The sequence below is a fragment of the Notechis scutatus genome, chromosome 1 (assembly GCF_049901735.1).
Source record: "Notechis scutatus isolate UNSWTSFEM ecotype Mainland chromosome 1, rNotScu1.2, whole genome shotgun sequence".
Classification (NCBI taxonomy): domain Eukaryota; kingdom Metazoa; phylum Chordata; class Lepidosauria; order Squamata; family Elapidae; genus Notechis; species Notechis scutatus.
The window spans coordinates 49,361,438-49,375,358 of record NC_142009.1 but is presented as its reverse complement, the minus strand read 5'-3'; the positions used below and the strand labels follow the sequence as shown (position 1 = coordinate 49,375,358).

General features: G+C 34.3%; 1 protein-coding gene and 1 long non-coding RNA gene across 5 annotated transcripts in view; one reads left to right on the top strand and one right to left on the bottom strand.

Annotated features, from left to right (window-relative positions):
* Positions 1–13,921, bottom strand: part of PPP2R5A (protein phosphatase 2 regulatory subunit B'alpha) — a 63,400-nt gene that overhangs the window by 11,909 nt on the left and 37,570 nt on the right. For 3 of the 4 annotated variants that reach the window (XM_087963582.1, XM_026682979.2, XM_026682961.2), the window contains exons 4-13: positions 13,286–13,378; positions 12,127–12,257; positions 11,539–11,598; positions 10,057–10,165; positions 9,274–9,327; positions 7,965–8,015; positions 6,770–6,889; positions 6,563–6,690; positions 4,449–4,550; positions 1,462–1,593 (exon numbers count right to left, since the gene is read on the bottom strand). In XM_087963582.1, coding sequence (XP_087819708.1) covers positions 1,462–1,593; positions 4,449–4,550; positions 6,563–6,690; positions 6,770–6,889; positions 7,965–8,015; positions 9,274–9,327; positions 10,057–10,165; positions 11,539–11,598; positions 12,127–12,257; positions 13,286–13,378 — 980 coding nt within the window. Of the gene's footprint in view, positions 1–124; positions 1,594–4,448; positions 4,551–6,562; positions 6,691–6,769; positions 6,890–7,964; positions 8,016–9,273; positions 9,328–10,056; positions 10,166–11,538; positions 11,599–12,126; positions 12,258–13,285; positions 13,379–13,921 lie in introns of those variants that run through there. The other variant, XM_087963588.1, reaches the window with a different exon arrangement.
* Positions 3,064–7,769, top strand: LOC148132795 (uncharacterized). Its single transcript, XR_015749292.1, has 3 exons — positions 3,064–3,175; positions 5,054–5,264; positions 7,606–7,769. It is a non-coding gene; the product is annotated as an uncharacterized LOC148132795 (long non-coding RNA).

Here is a 13,921-nt window from a genome sequence, read left to right as displayed (position 1 = left end):
CTGCTTTAATCTTATTTAAATCTTTTAATTAAATGTTAATATTTTGCTGAAAAATAGCCCATCAATTTAACCATTCTCCTATTTATAATTATTAAATTACAAAAATGGTAATATACAGCACTAATTACAAACATAAAGACTTTATTGAATGCTGCTCAATCCCTTAGTCTTTCAATACAAAACCATTTTCCACACAATTGAAATTTAAGAGATTGGAATGATATATAAAGATCTGCAAAAGAGCACCCCACTGATCAAGTAAAAACAGACAAAACTTTAAGAATCATTTTTTGTCTTCTTAAGCACTGCTTTTTCTTTAACACAAAGACCTGTCTTGCATGTCTGCATACCAACTGCACAGCCTAAGCTTTAAATGGAGCAGCTGGGCCATCCTGCAGGGGCCAGGTTAAATCCTAGAACAATAGGGCTAGAGGAGACCTCAGAGGTCTTCTAGTCCAACCCTTTGTCCATGGCATGAGTAAACAAGTAAAAGTCGGAAAAAAGCAAGATTGATTAGGTTCGACAAAAATTTGCTATAGAGTGTAATGTATAGGTTCCAATTTTTAGTTATGGGAACAGAAACATGACTACTGAATCTTCTCTAAGAGGAAGCATGAGAACTATATGTATAATTCTTTATTAAAAGTTAACAATCTTTCCTCATTCAGAGCTCACATAACTCCTGAAGCAAAACATATAACGCAGCCTAACTCCTCCCTCAGATAATTGTAACTTGGGTAGGAGTTAGGCTGCTTCTCCAAGCCAGCTAAGCTCAACTTACTCCCTTTCCCTGTCTCTATCCATTTATACAGCCCACTTTACCCACCTCTTTTCTACTTGAAAAGGTCCCTCATATAATTTTGAATCTTAATCTCTCTAAACTAAACATTCTTATGAAATAGCCTGACCTGTGATATTGTAATGGGCAGATTCAACTCAAGTGATACATTCAGAAGCAACCCCCACCGAGCTTCATGGGAGTTAATCCCATCAACTTGATATTAGATTATTAGTTTCATTTCAGGAAATACAGTAAAGCTAGAAGTCTCTTCCTGAGTCTCAACCAAAGGCTGCAGCGCTATGAAAAGCACATAGGGAGGAGAAAATGTAGCTACCTGACATCTATGCCTAAGTGCAACACAATTTAAAAAAGAAAAAAAAACTTCAAGTCAAAATTTCACCATTCCCATAATTAAATTACATACTTCGTGGATGATAAAATTTCTGTGAGATATCAGAATTGACAATATAGCAATGATTAGAGACAAATTTACAATACGCTATGGTAAATAATATCACATTCAATTACTGTATTTCAATTCAAAAATATTTCATTTACATGTGGGTAGGATGGCCATTCAAAGATACTGATGAGGTTTCTCTTCTGCACTTTTTACATATTTTTTTTTAAAAATCTGTATAGAAAAGGTATGCCTCACAAACAGAGGCTTTCACACTCACTTGGCACTATCATTTGGTATATTTGTCAAAGAGGAGGAGGTATTACTTGGCGGGTTAGACAAAGTCCTGGTGAGTCTGAGTTCTTCCAGCTTTTTCCACAATTCTTCACGTTCTAATTCTTTCTTCTTCTCTCTGTAAAAAACAACAACATAAAAGTTTCTTAATCATTATGCATCTATGGAGCTATTAAAGATGATCAGAAATATATGATGAAGTTTAACCAGAATATTCTATCACGAACCTGTTTGGTACCAATCAGTACAGAAAATAGTGACCTAGATAATGTCCAGGTTTGACTAGAAAACAAATTTTTAACATTCCAGTCTCTGTATTTATAAGAACCTAAAGTTTAGAAAAATAAAAAGGTGATAAGAAAATGTAAGTAAAGTTTTATGCGAATAACCTTGAGTATATTGTAGTGCTAGAAAATACAGTAATCAGAAAGTGTTGAAATGAGTTGGTTTTTAAACTACGAATAATTATCCTTAGATATTACAGTAAGGAGGCTGCATTTCTTGGCATGCTCAACTGTAGTCTCCATGAATTAGCCACGTAAGTATATTCAGATATAGAAAGACTATATATCCCTTTTAAAATACTAGGTTTTTTGAGATGTTAAAAAAAAATCAGACCAAGATATTTCAGAATTTTTTCCACCCTTAATATAACATTGACTGTACAATTCAGTTAAAAACAAACTGAAATCTGTTAAGGGAAAAAATAAAAAACTAGAATAATTTGGCTGCATAAGTCACACACTCTTATAGGTAGGGATATGTTAAAAATTAACCAATCATGTTCAAACTGATGTCAAATAGTGGTCAGCACACACCTGCCATTAATTAAACTAAGTCTGATCAGCCCATATAAAGTTCAGTTGTTCCAATAGGATTTTTCTAATATTTTACTCAAAGTCAAGAGTTGAAAAGTTTATCTATAGATGCTCAAGAACGGGTGTCAAACTGGTGGCCCGCAGACCAGATGTATCACCTGCAGGCCACGCCCACCCCAGTTCCACGAAGGGGGAAGCTGCAATGCATTCTGTGATGCTGCGGAGTTTGACACCCATGCTCAAGAACATCCAGTGCTTCTATGTCAGAGTTCCTCAAACAGAATATTTTTGTAACTTCTTTAAAGATAAGTAGTACTTGTTTAGTGATCACAGCTGTGACTACCATCTTAGTTATTAAGTGAAAAGCAACTGTGCTTACAATATTACTTTTTTCCTTACTTCTCCACCCTTTAGAATGCTCATGTGGTGCTGGGATAATTAGCAATAAGGAAATTAAGCATTTACATTCAACGGAGAGGGCAAGATTACAAGAGTTAGCAGGCATACAATGGAAAACATACATTGAAAAGAATTTGGTGGCGCTGGCTATTTGCCCAGCACATCAGGGGCTGGGCTGCAAGTATGCTGGGCAAACAACTGGCACTAGTGCATTCTATTCAGTGTGTATTCCCCTTTCTGTGCCTGATCTCTTGTAATCCCCTTCCTCTCCAACAGCCACTTGGATGTGAAAAAAGGGTCAATGTCAGGACAATGCATAAGAATTGACTGAGAAAAACCTTTTAAAAGTAACTAAATGGTTGCAAAATTGTTTTGTTTTTTTTCAGTACTTTGAATGGTCACTCCATAAGGCAGTCAGTAAGATCTACCTCGAGCTGTATCTCCTCTTAGGAACATCCAGCTATACTATGATTCCAAGAACAGGTGTGTTTAAGGAATTACAGACAAGACTACATGCATGCCTCCTATACGTTCCGCAGCATATTTTTGCCTTTAATTCATAGCATTATAGAACTCTATGCTAACCACACTGAGATTTTTATTCCAATAGGAAGTAAAACATGAAGGTTTTTAAAAAGATACTCTGAATACATTGAAAACCTTTTAAAGATGCCCCTTAATTTAACGTATCAGTTTTTAACCAAAGTATCTTGAGATCAGGGCTGATCAGATTGACAGCCTATAAAGCCTATACCAGGCTATCATCTGTAGGAATTATGAGAGTTAAAATCCACACATATTAGCTGAGGTTCAGAAACACTCCTCTAGCATCTCCATTACGTAGTGCTCCAGTTTCCCCAGCAGGGAAACATCTCCAGGAGAATGTATTTCATTTCTTCCTGGAAGTGAAGACCGATTGGTAGGGACCTAGTAAATTATAGTTCTACTAGCACAACCCTAAACGTGTCTTTTCTCCTTTAATTAATAAGGGATTTGGTAAGTCATCTATTAAACTAGATGAGTACAGCTTCTCAAACAATTTGGAGTGGAGCTCCAGTGCAGAAAAGATCCAGCTCTGTATTACTATTTGGACTATTTCTTTACTAACATTTCCTTCCATGCGCATAACAGAAGCCCACCTGTATATATGTGAAAATAAATTAAGAGAAGCACATTGCCATACAGAGCAACAAAATCTCAACAGAAAAAAATGCTGAAGCATGAAGGCATGGGAAAGATTGTGTCCCATGTGACTGCTAATTACCCCACTAATAGCAGCCAGAGATGTCCCAAAGCTTTTGCTGATACAAACATCTTATATGGATGTGCAGGCTTATATCTCAATATACAGTTGGTAAGATGCCAAATGCTAGGCGGCTTTACAATGATCAGTGGGTTAGTAAAAAGAAAGAATTTGTACCTTACTACATGGAAAGAGAAAAACTGCAACAGCCCTTAATCAGAAAATCTCATAAGCATAAATCCTTGCAAAAAATAAAAGTGAAAAGGAAAGGACTGGCTGTGAAGCAGGAAGAGGTGCTAGGTACAAGTAAGTATGCTAAGCAAGGCCCCTTAAGAGAAATGGGCTTAAGGAAGGAATGCATTTATTGAGAAGAAATGGATAAACATTGTTAATGTGAATAGTAGGAAGAGATCATTCATTTACAAAACTATTGTTTTTATTTTAATGTCAAATCAACATTAATCTGTAAGACTGTTTCAGGCACATGTTTGTAAACACATTGGAAAAGTGTACCTTTGTCTTTCTGCTTTGTAAGTGCTTGTGAGTTCATCAAATAGTTTCCCATTCATCTCCATCAGTGTTTTCAGCACATTATATACTAATGCTAAAATGGTCCTAGAACAGGGTAAGTTACAAAAATATTGTTAAGAGATACATTCTATCATCTAGTCTGATTATTTAGCTTCTGCTTTAATTTTGTCACCATTTCACATAAAAGAAACAATTGTACTTATTTTTGAAATGATGGGGTCTGCAAACTCGAAGCATGGACATTAGACTTGTTTGTCTTCACTCAAATTTAAAGCAACAGTGTGATTGAATTATTGTCATAATAAATAGCAGCAAAGTTACAATCCAATATAAATCAAAGTCAAGTGAACTGTAAAGGGTGCTGGCCAAATCTAACAAAAGTACAAAATGCAAAAATATATTCATAAGGGCCTCCTATATTTAGTATTTCAACAAAATTTGCTTGGCAATAAATGAAAAATCAAAGGATAAAATTATCTGACTAGTAAAGTGATTTCCTTGAGAGTAAGTTTCCATTACATCTCAATTCCTTTATGACTTATAATAAACATTTGATTAATTTCAACATAACATTATTTTGATTATAGAATGCCTTCCTAAGAAGATTTCCCTGGCATCAGATTTGTAACTCTGAGAATGTCCATTCTCAGAAGAAGAAACCCATTCTGCCAGTAGATATCGTGGAGAAGAGTCCCAAGTCAGTGACTTGAAGCCTGTTTACATACCACACTGAGCTTTTAAACTGTTTTAGATAGATTTTTAAATGGTTGGCTGCTGTCATAATTTTGACTATATTCTGTAAGTAACATTTTATTGCATTTTGGCTGAAAAGTTGTACCTTGACCCCAGCAAAGCATTTGACAAAGCCTCTCATGAAATCCTCAACAAAACTGTAAAATATGGGCATGTTGCATGGATTTATAATTGCCATTCATAAATGTCTCCTTATCAAGTTGGACAGCAGCACAATATAGAGTGCCACAAATCTGTCTTGGGACCAACATTTTTATTACTGATCTGGAAGGAGTTTGTTTATTTTTTATTTATTAAATTACTATGGCTACCTAACTCAGCCAAGTGACTGGGCAGAATTGGGGGATGATTACCAAATCTGCAGATGGCATAAAAACTAGGACTAACTAAAACTTCAAAGAGAAAGGAAGATTTTTAAAAAAATCTAAAGAGGTTTAAACAGGAGAAAAAGAGAAAAATAAAACAAAGAAACAAGCAAAACAAAGGGAGAGATCTGTTTCACAGTAGTAACATGAAAGGGATCTGGGTGTTCAAGCAGAACTTAAATTAAACAATAGTTAATGATTGGATGCATTTGCTGACAATGCAAATGCTATTTTGGAACGTATACACAGGAATATAGCGATCATGGGACAGAGTAATTGTTCCACTCTATTTTGCCTTGATGAGATCCCACCCACACTATCCTGCCTGGACACTGAACTCTAAAAAAGGAAACCCATAAACTGAAAGAAATTGACTGGATGGTACCAAGATGATTTGGGCTGGAAATGAAATCCTATGGGGAATGGTTAAAAGAATGGTATAGATTTAGCATGTGTAAAAGCAGGTCGAGGAGAAATATGTCATTAGATGATATCTCTTCTCTTTTGCCTTCTGGGGAACTACCAGAACCTTAGGATGAAAGTATAAGGAAGTAGATTTAAATAAGAGATATGAGGAGGAATTTCCTATCACAAGAGCTATCGATCAGATTGCCTCATAAAGGGGAATCTTCTTCACTGGAGGTTGTCAAACATAGATTGGATAGTCATCTATCAGAAATGGTCTAATGGATCCTGTACTGAGCAGAGGATTACACAAGATGAATTGAAGTCACTTGCAACTTTATGATTTTATGACAATATATATTATAAATCATTTCTAAACACATCTTTCAAGTAGCAGTATCAATGATTCAGCACTTGCAGTTCTGTGCAGTTGTTTTCTCATGCATTGTCATATACACAAGTGCATTCTTTTAACATGGTGTTTGTGCCCTACAAATCAAAAGGATTTAAATCTGAAACTAATCTGCAATATATAAAGACATTTTAAAAGATTAAACAGTAAGAAGTACATACGGATTCCAGTGTTCTTTGGAGATCTTATATAAATTGCCAAACATAATTGGCAAAATAGTATCAACGTTCTCTTCAATCAGACCAAGAATATATTCATTATTCCAAAAGTACAGAGCTCTTTCTGCAATCTGAAATACACATTTAAAATATCAGGACAATGAGATTGGCTAGTACCAGTGTTTAATTATTGAAAATCTCAAGTTATACCTGAAAATGTGAACTTGACACACACTTTGCTATCTGTTTAAAAAGAGGGTCTTGTATTTTTTTGAACTGTGTCGGTTCTATTACATCCAGAATTTCTTCAATTTCACCTAAAAACATGACCTGTTACAAAGAAAAAATATTTAGGCAAGAAAGGTTTATATAATAACATCATTAGCATACAGAAAGACAATTGACTGATTTTTTTAAATCTATGATTTTCTGTAATCTACGTTAATTCTATTTGCCCTTGTTTTTTTTAAAAAATAAGTAAAGTATCCTTAATTTTATACAAATTACTGAAACAACCCAGATTACCAACAAATTCCTCAACTTTTAAATATCAGCAATGCTACAGATCTGGTATTCTTAGAACCACCTATTGAGATGGTCTAGTCTAGTGGATGGTTTAAAAATTATCCAAATTAAAAATTCCTAGGATTTTATATGAATTAATACAGGTTTACACAGATACTCAGGTTGTGATTCAGAGCTGAACAGTTGCTACACAAATATTTTTCAGCAACTATATTTAAAATAACATAATTCAGAAAGTCTTAACAAGACTAAAATTCTGTAAAACAAAATGTGAACAGTATATATTCTATGTATTATTACACATAACACTGTACTACATACTACTATATAATATGAAAAGGTACAAATACATTAAGTATCTTTTTACAGAAGGATTTCAATAGTCATTTAAAAGATAACATTTAATTATTTCCAATTTAACACAATGTAATACTTATTTCTTAAGAATATGCAGGACACATTTCCTCCCACCCTCAAATTTGCATGCAAGGCTCAGGTCTGTTTTTCTCTCCTTTCTCAAGGTCCATAAATAGGCAGCATACTAGAAAAGGAATGAAAACTCTGCAAACTCCCCTCAAAAGCACAGTTTGGAGTGTATCAGCCTGGGAAGTTTCATTGGGAGGAGGTACAAAGAGAATATTCATGTTCTGCATAATAACCTGTCATGCTGCCTTATCACAAACAGGTAAGTAAGAACTCTAAGCCCACAGGATTCTTCCAAAGAAGGGCCATGTTTAAAGCTCGCCTTAGGGTGCCAAGATAGTTTTCTTAAGATGAAAATGGAGACTTTATGCATTATCCATATTACAGCTAGAATAAACCTGCTGAGCTATAGTAAATTGATTTTAGTATAATGCTTTAGAAAAATAACCAAATTTACCTCTTTCTGGCTGCATATTTTTGGCCAAAATTTCAGCAATCCTCTAATAACCTGGGTTGCAAAAATAAAAATTCATCAGAGCATATCTACGAAAACTGATACTTGAATGATGATATTGCTACCTTTAGATTTACTAAGTTCAATCATTTTGTTCAATGTATTGACACAGATGTATCTTCAAAAATGGATTTTGTTCCAAATATATTGAAAAGGTTTTTTTTTACATTTTTAAACAAGAGGTAACAGATAATGAATTACTAGATTCACTCATTACTTTAAGCCGTCATAGGTTAACAATGATTTCTTGAATTTAAGGATAACTGACTAGGTTTATACAACAAATGCAGACCAAAACATCACTTTAGGGCTCAGTCAGACATAATACCTGCATGTAACATTTAAAAAAATAAAATGCTTACATTTTCTCTAGAACAGGGGTCCCCAACCCTTTTAGCTTTTTAGGAACCGGATTGTACAGCTGGACATGAGCAGAAGGCAAGTAAGCAAACCGAAACCAACAAACCCCCTCAGTCCGTGCGAAAAATGTCTTCCATGAAACCGGTCCTTGGTGCCAAAAAAGTGAGAAACCCCTGCTCTAGAATTTCTATCGCCTGTCGCTTTCCTATTTAAGTCTATTTCTCAATCATTCCTTAACTAGGCTTTTCTGTGGATGTATTTAAATACTCTTTGTTCTAAAATTGCTGGTATGATATTTATTTACAATACTCAGCTTTTCCTCTTACCCCGTTATTACATATTATTTTATCAGCATTCTAAAGTAAGGGGCCACTTCTGATAAATAGCTGTCCAATTATATATTTAAACAATTTGAAAATTTGAATGTATATCTGTCATATTAACAAACTGTTTACTAGTAATTACTGCATTTATATTACTGGATAAGTACATTCAGTATGACAGCACAAGGAACAAACAGGCTGGTTTTAGAAACATCTTTAGAATTAAAACACATTTCATAAACCAGTAATTGAAAGCAAATGACTTGCTTTAAGAAGCAAAGCACTTCTAAGTCAAACAAATGAAGATACCAGTATTCTGGTCAGAGTTTGCCATGAACAATAAAGCAAGGGTCTTCTATTAATTTCTGGGACACATGTATTCTATTAATACATTGTAAATAACAGTAGGGTGTTCTATATAGGCTACATATGAATTATGATTTCTTGCTGAAAATTCTAGTTGCTGAACCACACTGGTACAGAGGTTTGGATAATCATTGTTATTTGCTAGATCTAAGTTTGAGCTATATTGCAAAAGTTCAAAGAGAGACAAAAACAACAATGCTTACCGGCTCTGTTAATGCCATATCTTTTTCCAAGAACTGAACAACACAGTACGCCAGCTTTAAAAAAAAGTTTTTGAAAATTCATAGTTCATTATAGGATTATTAAATTCTCATAATTTTCAAAAAGAGATTACCTGTAAAATATTATTTGAATGGTCATCTGTCATTCATATGTATGGTTTTATGTCTGCCCTGAGCCTCTTTTGGAAACTTTTAAATCTTTAGTTTTGAAAAATTTTAAATCTTTAGTTTTGAAAAATAAAGACGCTTATAAGCATCATGTAACACAGGATCACGGTGAATGCCACAAACTCAGTTGTCAAGCACAAAGAGGAACACTTCCTTAAGTGCCATACACTGATGCATCATCAGATGACCCTCAGAAGGCAGATAATTACTATTTAGTGTTTTTAGTTAGTACCCGGTTTAACTCTTCTATCAAACACCTTGGGAAGCAGATTTCAAGCTATGCATGTAGGAGAATACAGGTAAGCTATTTTTAAAATTACAACATACAATCACTAATAAACTAATAAATAAATAGATAATAAATTCAAAAGCACAAGTAGTTGAGGAAAACATGTATTTATTTTACAATATTGGTTCATAAAAACTTTAGCAGTGTGCAAATAAATATTCATCCTGATTTTCCACTGTGAAATATATTAAAGTTATGTATCTTTAAATAATGACCTCTGGTCCTAAAAAAACTCAACTTGTGCAATTAAATAGGTGTAATTGCAACATTACTTGAGCTTCAACATGCAATATTTTATTTCAACATACCTGTGCATGAAATAAAGCTAATCCCTTTGCAGTATGCATGGGAATAAGAACCTTCAGAAGGAATTGTTTATGTTCAGCTTTCAGTGGCAATGCAAAACCATTGATAATACTAAGAGGGGAAAAACAAATTGAACATGAAAACTTACTACAGTACAGCAATACATGTAATAAATGGATATTTATTTTACATTTTATTCTGAAGATTGTGAACAATACTATTCCTATGAACATAGTACAAGACCAGCTCTATTTTCCACAGGGTAGTAAGGACCAGTTACTTTTCCAATCATGTTGCTGAAATTAGTGACTACAAATAAGCAAATCCTAGATGATGCTTGTTTGTATCCACTAATTTGGCTGTTTGGTTCCCTATATGAGCACCAACTGCACATTTCACCAATTGAAAAAAAAAGTGCTTTAAGTAGGATTGAAATTAAATCACAGCAGATTCGGTACTCCAATTTGCACCAATTTGAGGTCATTTCTAAGACTTTTACTGTATGAAAAAGTTTACAAATAAAAAAACACATTTGGAACTGCAGGAATATTGTAATTGTTCCATTAAATGTAAAATTAATTACATGCAGTTTATGGATCTCATAGAACATTTCCTTTTCTTTCCTCCCCTTCTTTTCTGGTCATATCTATCAAATCCTGTTTGAAATAAAAGGGGAAAGGAAGGTATCAGACTCTCAGTACCTGTCCTACAGGCAATTCTCATTTAAGGACCAGTTGCTTAGTGAACGATTGAACTTACAATAACCCCCCAAAAGTTACTATGACTGAAATTAAATGTTCTGGCATCCACCCCCTCTCACACGATCATGTGATTGAATTTTGGACACTTAGCAACCAGCCCTCATTTACATTCATTTGCCACATCCCATGGCCACATGTCCACAATGTACTAGTTTCTTATAGGAAATCAGAGTTTACTTCTGGTTTCTGGCAAAAATCACCCATTGCAAACAGTGGGCTTCCTTTATGACTGCTGCAAAAAAAGACATAAAATCAGGATGACCATGTGATGACCTGTTAAAAACTGGCTCAGCATACAACTATAATTGTGGGCTCAGTTACAGTTATTAAGTCAAGGACTACCTTCATTGCGGACACATACTGTGATACTGAATACTGCCTAACATACTTTAATTGTTTATTTGTAGATGATGTCCCCATATAGCAATTCTGCAAGTCATCTGAACTTCACAGTATATCTCTTTAATGTTTTGTAGAAGCATATTTATTCAAGTGCCTGATTTTCTAAGACCAGTACCAATGTCCACATGGAATCTTCTTGCTCTTGGTCCTCCCAGGAGTATATTAACTCCAAGAGGTCATTTCAGTTACAGCATCTTCAACTCCCTTGGCAGGCCTGATAACAATTGGGTTGGTGATGATAACTGTAACCATTGGTAACTATAAAAAAACAACTGATGCAAACCTTGGTCCTTCCTGACTGTGATGAATAAATCAACCTACCTTCCCAGTATCTCAAGTAGCTCAGCAACACCATTGAAATGTTCTGTTTCATATATAAACCTGTTGAAAAAATTGCAATTAAAGTTTCACTGAACAGTGAAGAAGAAAACACAGTTAAATATTAAAACATTCTCCACATGACAGTTGAGGGGTTACTATTTTTTCTGAAAACTCTTAGCAGAATGCACCTTCCATTTGATGTAAGAAATTTGCTTTAAAATAGATATTCTACATTATGGGTAAGATTCAAAGTAGATCACAACAATCCTCCAGAACAGAAAGGGATAACATACAGCCCACAAGTAGCCTCAAACCGCAGAAGTTCTGTAGAATCCAGGCATAAAAAGGATGCTTTAACCTTCTGAATCATTTACAACATTTAGAACTAAAAAATACTCAAGTAATTAAGCCAATTTGTCCTGCGGGAGGGTTGAGGGCAAGCTAATTACCCAAAGCCTTTCAGAAGTTTAATCCCAAATATGTTATTACATTAAGAACAAGCTGTAGGTTATTAATTCTGTACTTTTCAAAGTACAAATTAAATATACACAAAGATGGTAGTAAGATTGTAGACAGTATATCATATACCTGAGAAAAATATTGTTGATTTGTTTCCTGATGAATGCTCTTAATCCAAGGAATTTGCCATAAATTCGATGAAGTACTGTTTTTAGAAAGTCACGCTCTCGTGGATCTTCACTGTCAAAAAGCTCCAACAGCTATTAATAAAGTATAGTTTATTACTTCAATAAGCACTAATTGGTATACAAGTTCAACCAAATTTGTTCCACACCTTCCCACATAAATCTAAATTAAATTCAGAAAGGCTTCAATAATACAATGCCAAAAACAAACAGTTTGCAAATGTATGGCAGGGAGTTCATAGGATAAATATTTCAAAAGTCAATAGTAGCAAGTGTTTAGGTAGAAATACAAACATTCTTACTGGTCATAAGCAAACAAATTCAATAACAAGGAAATGCTGAGCTAAGAATAACCAAACCACAGTTACTGTGTGGTGGCACTGTAATTATTGCTAATAAATGTAATGTATATTGCCTCACCTTAAAAATAAGGAATAGAGCTAATATTATGTAATATTGCATTTCCATACATTCATAATGTTTACATAGGATATGTAGATAGTGTTATACAATTATCTTTGCCATAATTTAAAAAAATCATTTCAATGTAATACACAGTTACAGTTCAACAGTTGCAAACTTACACTTCTCACAGATTACTGTTCTATTTCTCCCTCTATTTAACAATATAAAGAATGCTGACTTGAACTCTGATCTCTGATTTGAGAGAAACTACTCATGGGGGCACTCTAGCTGACAATTTTCATGTGTTCCTTTGGAAACACACCAAACGGTGCTGCAACTGTGCTGGAACTTATTCTTCAACAGTAGTTAGAAGGGAAATATGTGCACATTCTCCAACTATGGGAGTGGGGTGGTATGGGCAGCGGGGGTTGGACTAGAAGACCTCCAAGCTTCCAACTCTATAATTCTATATACTTTGCAGCAGTATGGGAAGGAAGATACATAACCGCCACAACTCAAAGGGAGTATTGTCAAAATGTCATTTCTTCCCCTTTTATAGTATATAAATATAAATAAGCTTGTCTAAAAATATTTCTGTGAAACAAAATTAATCTTCCATCCATAAAAGAAACATTTACATTAAAAAATAATCTAAGCTAAAAAATAATCTAAGCTATATATTTCAGATGAATATTTACCTGCTGTACAAATTTCTGGTCAATATGACGTTTTGCAATGCTAGGTTGGAAATCAGGACTTTCTAAAAACCTTAGTAAAAATTCGTACACCAGCTATGAAATAATAAAATAAATATTGTAAAAACATTTTGACATGTAATACATTTCACATATATTAATAAAGCCCATTAGAAGATAACAGAAATCCATTTCAATAAAATTCAGCATGCCAATATTAGCATATTAACTAGCATATTAACAGTTCAGGCCAGAGGTGGTATTCAGCAGGTTCTGACCAGTTCTGGAGAACCGGTAGCAGAAATTTGGAGTAGTTCGGAAAACCAGCAAATACCACCTCTGACTGGAGTTTTTACAGTGTCCTTCCCCTGCCACACCCACAGAACCAGTAGTAAAAAAATTTGAATCCCACCACTGGTTCAGGCTCTTAAAATCACATATTCCTACTCCACTACTATAGTCTTTAAGCTGCAGGAAAGGCTTCTCTCAAGTCTAGTGCAGAAAATAGTTAAGATATCAGATGTGCTCTGGGGCTTCCATGTTATTTTCTCCTATATGACCTTTTGTATTTTTATTATCTCCCTATTCATGACATAGCCAATTCCTCCTTTTCTAATGCTATTTTTTGTATTATAAGTG